Here is an 11,313-nt window from a genome sequence, read left to right as displayed (position 1 = left end):
TTCATTACTTTACAATACTTAAAGAAGAAATGTGTTGACAAATTCAAGTGTTTTGTTCATGATTTTTTTTTTTTAGTTTTGAAATCTACTAGTTGTAAAGTTGCATAAAATAGACTTATAGTTAAAAATATTGGTGCTACTACAATTAATAGTTATATAAAAAAATAAATAGTTTCACTTATAAATATTTTTCTAAGTTTATTTAGTGTCAATATCTTAGGAGTTTAGGCATATAAATAATGACATTTAGAATGTAACGACCTCTTAAATTTAGTTGTTATTACTATGGTTTTGAAATCACCTAAATATAGAAATCATATGTTGATTAAATAATATTATTTCTTATGACATTTTAGAGTTAATAAATAAAATTATCTTTTAGTTTATATTTTGTTATTTTTTGTATTTTTTATTTATTATATATATTTGTAAAAATAGTTTATTATTTTGATTAATAAAAATATTTAAAAAACTGTTTTGAAATTTTAAAATTTTACCAGCATTGTTTTGAAATTTTTAAATTTTTCGAGAACTATTTTGTACTTCACTTTAAAAATTGATTTGTCCAGTTTGCACATGTAGACATTTAACCGTCACATGTGTAAGTTAACATTTCATGTATTATTAGTAACTAACAGATGGAGACTGTATTGTATAATGAAAATAAATGTTGGGCCGGATTTGTGTATTTTAAAACTTGAGAACCTAAAATATCTTATTTTAAAAATTTCATGGATTAATTTGGGTAATTACTAATTACTCTTAAATTAAAAAAATATATATATGATTTAATTTTTCTCTGATTCTCAGCGCCGTCCCAGCCATCAAGAGTCACTACATCTGCGCCGTACAACGTCCGTCCGCGACACAATCAGAGAAAAAGAGTGGCAGAATGGTGCTTCAATAGAAGTATGAGAGTAAATACTCCTCATACTCTATAATCTATGTCTAATGTAAGGTGGGATAAAATTAGATAACCCCATGTTAGGAAAGATCCACGTTTTTGGAACCGGGAAGCCTATCTCCGACTGAAGAGTACATCATTCACAATTTTTGTGGATAATTTACCTAGCAATGTTTCAAAGAATGAATTGTTTCATACCTTCAAGTGGACAGGAAGGATAAATAACATCTATTTGGCACGTAAGGAGAAGTATGGACGGATCCATCTGTTTACTTTCATCAGGTATACTACAAAAGGAGGGGCATTAAAGGCCATCAAAGAGATGAATGGAATGCAATTAAGGAGCAATGAGATCTCTGTGGGTGAGGCTAAGTACAGGAGGAGGATTGATGTACGGAAAAAAAATCACTACGCACGATGAAGATTCTCCTGATGGAAAACAAGAAAAAATTAAAGAAAATGATATTGAGGTGAACAAAAAAGAGAGAGTTGTCTTGAAACACCATAGAAGTGACGAACTAGAAATTTAGAGGGAACCGTTGGAGATGGGATGGGATGCGGTGGTAATGATGCCACAGGACTACGAGAGGCAGAACATAACAAGGATAGAAAGGTATTTGCTATTGAGGATTTGGATGAGTGACAAGAGGGTTTTTTGAAAACGTGAACGGATAATCTTTTGGTGTATCCGGCAGTTATGGTGAATGCGAAATCTATGGGATCTCAAACAATCAGTAACAAAGTAATCTCTGAAAGAACGGAGACTTGGAAATACGGGGATAAACGGAAAGAAGGAGTTGATCTGGTGTTGAACAAAATTTCAGTTAGGACTGGGTTGAAGCATATAAGACCCAATATGTTAGTGGGGTGTGGCGGCGAAGTGGCTGTGTGGTGCGACGGAGAGTACATCATTGTGATTTAAAAGGGCCTCCTTGCTGGCTGCTGCGGGCGACAGTGAAGAGGGGGCGTGGCTGGTCATGAAGTTCGCGAAGGGGTTGATGCTACGGTGAACAGCGCCGACAAGGCAGATCTGGGAGCAATGCAGAAGTCAGCTGCTAGTGGCGGAGGTGATAATGTCCACATTAAACTTGATGGCGTAGAGGGTAGGGAGGAGCGTGAAGCCCCTTATGCACTCGACGAGCAAAATCTAGCTGGAAAAGAGATTGGCGGAGGTGCGGAGAATTGTTCGAACAGCAAAGCAGAAAAAATATTCCACCAAGTTTAGTTAATGAGATCCACGCCAATTTGGACGAGAATGGTAAACAGCATGTTGGCATATTTTTGATAAAGGGTGATGCAGTGCAAGATTCAGATTTAGAGGATGAGAATACAGTGGTGCAGAAAACTGGGTTGGATGATAAAGGGGCTGTAAAGAACTTGGAAGATTCGAAGGACTCAAAACAAAATGCAAATGGTGAAACTAATCAAAATGAACACGGAGGAAGTTGGGATAAAGATATGGCTGAAAATAGAGCTGCTTGGGATTTGGCTGTCAAATCAGGAGCTGTTTTATATGACGAGGATGAGAACATTATGGCTATTCTCTAAGCTCAGAATGAAGTATTGGCACAAAAAAGAAGGCAAGCAATACAGAAAGAGAAAGCAAGAAGATGCCGTCCCAAAAACCGAAATAATGTGTGTAATAAAGTTTTTAAATGATTTTAGTTCGTGGAATATGAGGGGTTTAGGGAGTGTTGGAAAGTGAAAAATGGTAAAAAATTTAAGCGTAAAAATAATATGAATATGTTAGGATTGATAGAGACAAATAAGGAGGTGATTTCTAAGTTTGATATGGTGCAATTTTGGGGTAAAGAAGCGGTGAGTTTGGAATTTGTAGGATCGGAAGGTGCTTCTGGAGGTTTATTAATAATGTGGAATGTTATGATGTTTAGGTTGAGTAATTGTTACAAAGGAGAGAGATGGTTGTGTATAAAAGGGAAATTAACAAACAATAATTTTTATTTGTGCTGTCTGCTTGTGTATGGTGCGCATACAAGGGAAGAGAAGCTTGCTATGTGGAAGAGTTGAGTTTTCTTTATCGAAAAAATGCCAAGTTTTTCTTTGCTATATGGGTGTCTTCAATAAGGTTGTGTAATTGGAAGAAAGAAAATGCGCTAGTGTGTTAACAGCATTATCAAACTGGTGGATATAGAGTTGAATGACCATAAGTTTACGTGGTTCAAGAAGTGGATCGTACAGTCAAATTAATAGAATATTGGTGAATTTGATTTCATTGTTATCATTTGGAGCACTTGGTTGAAAAGGAATTACAGAATTTTCAGGAATCAAGAATCAGGTGTTGCAAGAGTAGTTAACAGGTCGATTAAGAATTACAAAGAGTTGAGTGATTTTTTATCTTTTGGGTTGTTGATGACTTTTGTCGAAGATAATTAAGAATTAGTTTATTTTATCTGTTTAGTACTTTTCTATTGAGACGTCGATGCTCTACCTTATTGTGTTGAGCTTTATATATATATATATATTATTGTGGGGCGGTGTAGTGCTGTGTTCATCACAGTGGTATTATTCACTTGGGATTACAAATCTTCTAATAAATAAAATAAAAGACAAAGTAGTTAGGCAAGGATGATAATCAGCAAATAAAAATATATAATGATTAGTGATATTATAGTTGAATCCGAAAGCGAACTTCTTCACTTGATTAGAATCACATGCTCATTGTTGTCTTCATCCCTTCAATTAAATTATGAAGTAATAAAATAGTGTCTGGTCAAGGTAAACCAATCAATTGCAGATGTATTGAAGAATATTCTTGGAACTTGGGAGGTGTGAGATAGGGGAACTTAGAGCCTGAAACGTTGATCGAAAACTTAGTCTGAAACATGTTTGCTTGTTTTTAGGGCTACAGAAAGTAAAGAAGCAAAATTAAGTGCCAAATATTATTCTCATATTATCCACAAAAGAAAGAGAGATGCGTAACAAGCATAGAGAACCGCCAAATATTATTCTCATAATAGTCTTTTTCATGTTAGAATTTGAGGATTCATGAATGAAAGAATTTATCCTCCAACATATATGTCAATCATTTTTGTAGCAGTTAAAGGAATAAAAACAAATAAAAGTAAACTACAAGAATGAATAATTGGTAAAAGACCGAAAGTGAGTAACAATATGCGACAAACCACTGATTTAAGCGAAGATAATTAGGCATAATTGTGTTTAAGTTGAAGACAATGTCTTTTCAGACCTCTATAGCTCCAACCCACTCTATGTTACATTTGGTTCTGAGAATATAATAAGATAAGACAAAAATATAAAGATGAGAAACAAAAAAAAAATAGTATTTTTATGTCTTTTCAAACCTCTTACTCCAACTCACTCTATGTTACATTTGGTTCTGAAAATATAATAAGATAAGACAAAAACATAAAGATGAGAAACAAAAAAAATAGTGTTTTTATATTTTGTTTGGTGATAAATTAGAATAAATTATAAAAGTCCAATTTACTCTTATTTTTTATATAAAAAATTTGAAAAAAAAATATAATAATAAAAAATATAATTATAAAATATTGATAAGAATAACGGAAAAAAAAGACAAATAAATTATCTTATTAGTTTCTCTATCAAACATAATTTTATATCTCTTCTTGTGCCGGATCCTTTTATCAGGTACCACTTAATTAAGCCAACTCATGGATCATGAGATATTATGTCTTAGTTCTATATAATAAGTCAAACTTGAATTAGAACTTGACCTTGTTTAGTAAATGAATCAGACTTGAATTTTAGTACATTCAACTTACTAGCTCGGAATCTACCTTGTACATACATGATATATAGTTGTGGTTGTTGAAAATTAGTACTGTGTTATTCTGACATAAAATTATAGTTCATTAAACAAACAAAATAGACTTGACTCTTGATCTTAGAATAAATAGTTCCCTAAAAAATTTTAGTGGATATTTCATATTTGTGTCCAAAATTCGGACAATTCCAGTAATACTTTAAAATGGCTTATTTGGATTGCAATTATGTATAAGTTCTATTCAGATTTTAAAAGAAATATTCCAGTAATACTCAAATCTCCACGAGAAATGGGAATTAGCAAAGATGGATCAAGACAGGAACAGGCAAAACACAAGTGAGAATTAAGGATACTTGTAGTTTGACGCAAATTACGCCATATGTTTTCTCGAATATTTTCTTTTTTCTTTTTCTTTTTTTAAAAATATGAAAGGCAATTTTTTAACAATGTATCAGCACATCGTTAAGACAATATTTTATACTATTGTTTCATCTAATTTCAACTTGAATAACTATTAGGTGCTAGTTGCAGAAGAAAAGATCACTTGGGAGTCGCAAAAGTACAAGGATATTTGCAAGGTGTTAATTTAGACTGTATCATCAATAATAAAAAAATGAGCTGGGTCTCAAGATTTTGAACACTTTTTGGCAAATTTCCCTGTGCATAATCCTCATCCCGTATGCAGCTTCGGCATCTACAATGATCTCAACCATCAAGTGCACCAAGGGCTTTCATATCCTCCAAGAAAGCTGTGTACGAATCATCTATGCTCTGTGCTTTTGGAGCTGACGATGATGAACTCACTGACTCTGGTTTTACAATAGTTGGTGGCCCCGAGACTGTCCTAGAGGTAGAGGTTGATATTGTCGGTTTCGGTTTGGATTTTGCCACTGCATTCTCTCTTCTAACCCGAACAGATGCAGGAATCTACCCAAAAACAAATCAAGGTCTGAATCAGAAAAATAATATATATGAAAATGAGAGAGAACATTATGCGAGTAATGCCAATTTAAGTGTCAAGACATAAACTACTTAGGACAACTTGGCTTATTTAACAACTAGAAGGAAATTGTCTCTACTGAGAGAGTTGTCATGGAGAAAACGACTTGATTGTATCCCATCATTAATCATAATTGTAAGCAAGTTATTTAAGTCTATAATTCTAAATTTATTTGAATGACCACTTCCATAACTTTTCCTTGTCCCACTCAACTCAAATTGTCAGGCTACCCTCCATTAATCAAACTCTTCTTACTAAGACTTCTACAGGTCTTATCATCATATAACCAAACCACCTTAAGCATAATCTTATAGTTATCACGTCCTACAGACTTCCTTAACACACTAATAATTGCATACCTAATGTATGTGCACTTAAAATCCCTCACTTAACCCTATGTAGTGATATCCTCATTCCAAAGTATTTAAATTCTACGATAAAATATATGCCAATGTAAAACATGCATTTCATGGATATATGGAGAATATAGAGGTGCAAAGCATCCCATATTACACGGAGTCTAGAAAAGAGGAGCCGCATCCAAAGGGTGTAATTTTAAAATTTTAAAAATAAAATAATATCAACCTACCATAGCTGTAAGTTCTGGTGTGTGCTGAGCTAATGGCCTTTTAACAACAGTAGATGCAGCAGATTTAACATAAGATGGTTTTTGAGGAGGAGGAGGCGGTGGAGGTAGCCTAAAAGCCATTTGATCATCTTCTTGGAAGCTTGGAGGAGGACCAGGAGGAAGTGGTGGTCTCATCATTGGAGGAGGCCCAGGTGGAGGACCATATGGGGGCCTAGGCATCATTGGGACCATCATTCCAGGAGGTGGTGCCTGAACAGGAAGTCCAGCCACTGGTAAAGGAGGCCTCATATCAGGTGGTGGTGGGGGTGGTGGAAAACGGGATATTCCAGGAGGCAAAACATCGGCCTGCAAAGTTGGAACTAAGGTGGATCCTGGAACAGGAGGTTGTTGCCTTGGAGGAGGAGGCCCAGGAACCATTTTTGGGATCTCATGGCTTGGCAGAGAATTCGTATTGTCAGTGGTAGCTAAAGCACCATCAGACTTTTGTGGCATCCGATGTGGCAGAGGGGGTGGAGGGAGCTGCATCTACATTTTAGAAAGGATGTCACTGTATTAGAAGAATTGGGTTAGGAGAATAATACCAATTCATGGGCTTTAAATTTAAAGCAATCAAATGTGACACAAGTATACTCATCATCAACCTTTTCTTCAACTTTTTAAGTCTTAACCAGGATGATTTCCAAGCAATAACCATTTCAAAATATGCATAAGGAGTACAGCCCATGGTCTGAAACGTTTACATAAAAATAACGGGGCCAAAATGGCATAAACGTAAGATTTTACTCCAACACTATAAATCATATGCATTGATCTGATTTCACTACTTTTTAACATAAAAATATAATATATAATTTTCTTTAGATTCATTTATTCTTCTCCTGGATTTTCAGAAATACAGGAGGCCCTGTATCTGCCAAATCATTTCAGATAAATAACAACTGCACAATGCTTCTTAGCTTTCCATTAATCTATAGTTCCTTTTCTATAATATTGTGTTAGATTATAGTTTCATGCCATTATAGATAAAGAACATAAGCCTACCTGACCAGTCTCCTTAGAAGGCAAATCATCTGCGGATGAAGATTGGTTTCGCTCTTCACCTCCACTAGTGCCAGGTGGCGGTGGCTGAGACTGTGGTAGGGGTGGAGGTGGAGGGGGTATCGGGCGATTTGCAACTTGCTCTTTAGGTGGAGGACCAGGAGGTGGAGGTGGCAAAGGAGGTGGTGGTAATGATGTAGGTCCAGTAGTAGCAGGCTTTGGAGGCATGGGCGGTGGTGGAGGCAAAGGCAAAGATGCCGCAGGTAAAGCAGTGTCCTCAGCCAAACTTGAACTGCCAGCTTCGGGCAGTGGGGGTGGCGGTGGAGGTGGAGGTACAGTTAACATATCATCCCCTGACTCTGCTGCTGATGATGATGCAGCAGTACTCGATGAAGCACCGGATAAGGGAATCCTGGGCCCTAAGAGCTCAGCACAAAGAGGCGGATCAGGCAACTAACAGCACATATTCATGATTTTAACAAAAATGAAAGGAAGCTCAACATACCTATAGACGATTTAAACATGGGAGGTTTCCCAGGTGGGGGAGCCCCTGTAGGGTTTAATGTTGGATGGTAATAAACGGAATCCTGTAAAAAAAATAATTAATTAATTAATAACTCAAAACTATTAACTATATCCTAGTTTAGTTTTGTATGGTGAGAAAAATAAATAAGTTAAACAAAACAAGACATGCAACCCAGAAACAACTCTAAATCCTACCTCAGGCTTTGGGTGTTTAACTCTCTCTTCTTCTTCTGCAGTTGTTCTTCTTCGGGGAGGCCCTAAATGACTGCCAAAAAGGCATTCTAGAATGTATAAACTAACAAAGAAAAAAGTGGGTCAAAAGGTTGCTTTTAAACAATGGAGAAATCCCTCACCTGAACATAACAGGGGTCTCACCCTTCTCCTTCATTTTATCTTCATATTCCTAGTTAAGAAAGAAATCGGTTTTAGATCAGAACATCATAAAAAGTAATAATTTACAGAAACTACTTAAAAAAAGATTAGCATACAACTGTGTGGAGTGACTTCTGAGTGTAAATTTAATTAAGGTCAGTTTCTGCTAATGGTGCAACATCATACTCAGGTAACGAATATTCCATAAAGCTTTACTTCTGCTTTTCACAACACAGTGCGGTCAACGGACTAAGTCAGTCTGATGTTTAAATTTAACAATGACTCCCTACGGTCTTTGATTTAGTAGATACAAAAAGACAGATTTTAACTACAAACATAGTTGAACATACAAGCTTTTATTTTGGACCGAGAAACTATCAATTAAAACTCACATAGAGATGTGTTTTTAACCATGATGAAGAAACAGATAAAATCAACTTGGAAATTGGCCTCAGTGCTAGAGATCAACTAACACAGTTATATGTTCTCCATTATTGTTTTCCGTAAAAAGGAAATAATTGTGTGCAGCATACAACTAAATTTTAATAAGAAAAGAAATATTTAACAATAAAGTGAAATGGTCCAAGAAAAAGAAAAGCACGGTATATTATTACCCTCCTTTTCTTTAGGACAAGGTTAAGTGTATCTTGTAGTTGTCTCTTCTTGTGCTTTCTTGCCTTATCCAAAGCACCATCAGCCTCTGCACCAACAATATACAGTAAATTTGAATAGGTAAAAGTTCTAGACGACACCTAACTTTGTTAAAGTAGTATATGCCAAGAAACTAATCTAGTGAATAAAAGCAGAAGCTGTCAAATTGAGTAGGAAACGAGAGCAATAAAGAATTAATATGCCAAAAAAAATGTCAAAAAAACGAGAGCAAAAAAAATGTCAAAAGATAAAGCAAAAAGAAGAGGTACATGTAAATGATCCACAATTTTCTGAGCATAACTCACGAAACCATACAAAGCATTATCACACTGCACACCACAGGCCTAAACAAATGCACTGACTTTGAGGTACTTATGTTTTCAGCCACGTAGGCTGCATTTGTTTCCAAGAACAGGACAGGACAAGACATTGATGGACAGATACACAAAATTTTGTGTTCTTGTATTCTGTTTGGTGATAAACTAGAACAAATTATGAAAATCCAATTTATTCTCATTTTTTTCATTCAAAAAATTTGAGATGAAAAATATAATAATAAAAAATATAATTATGAAAAATTAACAAAAATAATAAAAGAAAAAATAAAAAATATGTTGTGTCCCTTATTAGTGTCTTCGTGTCCTTCCTGTCAGGATGGACACAAATACACTAATTCAGTGTCTCTGGACACATTGTCTCTGTCCATGTTTCCTCTGCCAAACACAATTTTGTGTCTTGTGTCCCTGTCTCAGTGTCCTGTCACTGTAAACAAATGCAGCCGTAAAGTTTCAGACTTGATTTACATAACTGTAGCATAATCGGGAATGAATCCTCTCAATTTTTTTCAGTTGAGAGAGTAAAATGTGATCTCTAATCCTTCAATATTTTTTCCTTCATGTTTTCTCTTGGTCCCACCAATAAAATGTATGGTGTGAGATCACATTTATATCCCCTCAAGTGAAAAAAAAAATTGAGATTCTCTACATAAACTGCTATACAACTGTCAAAGTTTCATATTGCAATTGAAATCTCTATATACAAGTGAACATCCATAGTTCTTTGCCCACCCTTCACTGAGACAGATAACATAATTCCTCCATTGAGAATCAAACAACCTTCCCAAGATAACGACTAATTTGGCGGCAATTTGAAAGAATTTATGCTCACAAACTTGCTGAACTCTATTTTCTTTAACTTCATGTAAATCTTGTCCTGTTAACCAGTTCTAATTATCAGAAGATGATCATGATTCTTGAAGAAATCTCAATTCTCGGCAGATATTACAAGTCACTACAAATTGGTTTTCACTATTCCACATGATAAGAGATTCATGCATTCTATAGCAAAACATATGATCAATTAATACTTTCATGATGACGACAATAATAATAATAATAAAACAATAACAACAACAACAAATAAACAAAAGGAAGTGGTGTGGGAAAGCTCAAGACTTGACATACTCATCATTTCCAAGTTCTCAATCTGTTTCTTCAGCTGTTCAGGATCTTTCTTAAGAATTCCCACTTCCCTCACCTTCTTCCTTTCCTTCTTATTCTGTTAAGCAAAAACAAAAGAACAAATAATTATAAACTAAATTAAAATAAATAATTAAGCTAGAACTTCGTAATAACAAAAATCTCAGTAGATAAAGCTGGGTTTCATTGAAGCAGCTACTAGGGTTAAAAGGAAAAACCCCTATGTCTATCATCATAATTTCCCCTTTAATTTGTACAGCGGCTACTTGCATTATAGTTTTTCAACTAATTAGGGTACATATTGAAGAAAACAATTATGAGAAAAGAGTGAAGAATTACCCTTTTCAATTCCTTCTTGCGAAGCTCCTTTCGATAAGCATCGGTAGGATTCATGACCTTGCCACCCTTCGTGGTCTTCATTTTTTCTTATTTTTCAATTCTAAAGCTCAAAACCTCTTTCCCCTTCTTTTCTACCTCTCTCAAGAATAAGCTCCTTGATTATCGTTAATTAACCTCGTCGTTTCGTTCCTATTGCAATTTCAATCAAACCAGTGAGGAGGAGGAGAACCGATAAACGACAAACGGGGAGTAAAATGGCGAGTTCATATGAGGTTATGACTTACGATCCATTCAAGCATTCGCACTCTTCCGGATTCTTTTTCTCTATTCTCTAACACTGCTTTGCGTTCCTCTCCTTTTGTTTCCGATGCACCGATTTCGATTACAGCCTTTTTTCAAAAGAAATATAAATAAATAAAATAAATGAAATAAGTTTTGCAATATTTCTTGATGAACGGCCCATTGCACCTTTTCCACCTCTTCTTGGGCTTTTATATGGGGCTCCATTTAGGATGCTGTATACGCAGATCATCTAGAGCTTCGTACCTCAACTAGGGCCCTGATTGGTGACCTAACCCAGTAGGGTAACAGGCTTTCAGTCCGATCCATGGAATCGAGCCGAATTTAATAACAATGGAACGTATTTTA

The 11,313-nt window shown here is 35.3% G+C and overlaps 1 protein-coding gene across 2 annotated transcripts; it reads right to left on the bottom strand.

The window, feature by feature from the left end:
• Window positions 1-5,156: 5,156 nt before the first annotated feature.
• On the bottom strand, window positions 5,157-11,063 carry LOC107493693 (protein EARLY FLOWERING 5). Of its 2 annotated transcripts, XM_016114754.3 has the most exons (10): window positions 10,950-11,063; window positions 10,666-10,854; window positions 10,312-10,405; window positions 8,812-8,897; window positions 8,179-8,228; window positions 8,021-8,090; window positions 7,806-7,887; window positions 7,304-7,719; window positions 6,263-6,787; window positions 5,157-5,600 (listed from the first exon to the last, which is right to left on the bottom strand). In XM_016114754.3, exons 2-10 carry the CDS (start codon window positions 10,744-10,746, stop codon window positions 5,379-5,381), a joined length of 1,626 nt encoding a protein of 541 aa, XP_015970240.1. In that variant the 5' UTR covers window positions 10,747-10,854; window positions 10,950-11,063; the 3' UTR covers window positions 5,157-5,378. The 2 variants fall into 2 exon arrangements, with proteins under 2 accessions (XP_015970240.1, XP_052116540.1); XM_052260580.1 differs by having other exon boundaries at window positions 10,666-11,048.
• Window positions 11,064-11,313: the final 250 nt, after the last annotated feature.

Source organism: Arachis duranensis, chromosome 1, assembly GCF_000817695.3.
Source record: "Arachis duranensis cultivar V14167 chromosome 1, aradu.V14167.gnm2.J7QH, whole genome shotgun sequence".
NCBI classification, from domain to species: Eukaryota; Viridiplantae; Streptophyta; class Magnoliopsida; order Fabales; family Fabaceae; genus Arachis; species Arachis duranensis.
Note: the sequence above shows the minus strand (reverse complement) of the source record. Positions and strands in the feature narration are given on the sequence as shown.

Bases quoted from the DNA above. Each gene is read 5' to 3' on its own strand.
- LOC107493693 (XM_016114754.3), bottom strand. From the start codon at position 10,746: ATGAAGACCACGAAGGGTGGCAAGGTCATGAATCCTACCGATGCTTAT. The intron at 10,406-10,665 runs GTAATTCTTCAC...TTTGCTTAACAG, and splicing joins GCAAGAAGGAATTGAAAAGG to AATAAGAAGGAAAGGAAGAA. The intron at 6,788-7,303 runs GTAGGCTTATGT...TCTAAAATGTAG, and splicing joins CTTCTAAGGAGACTGGTCAG to ATGCAGCTCCCTCCACCCCC.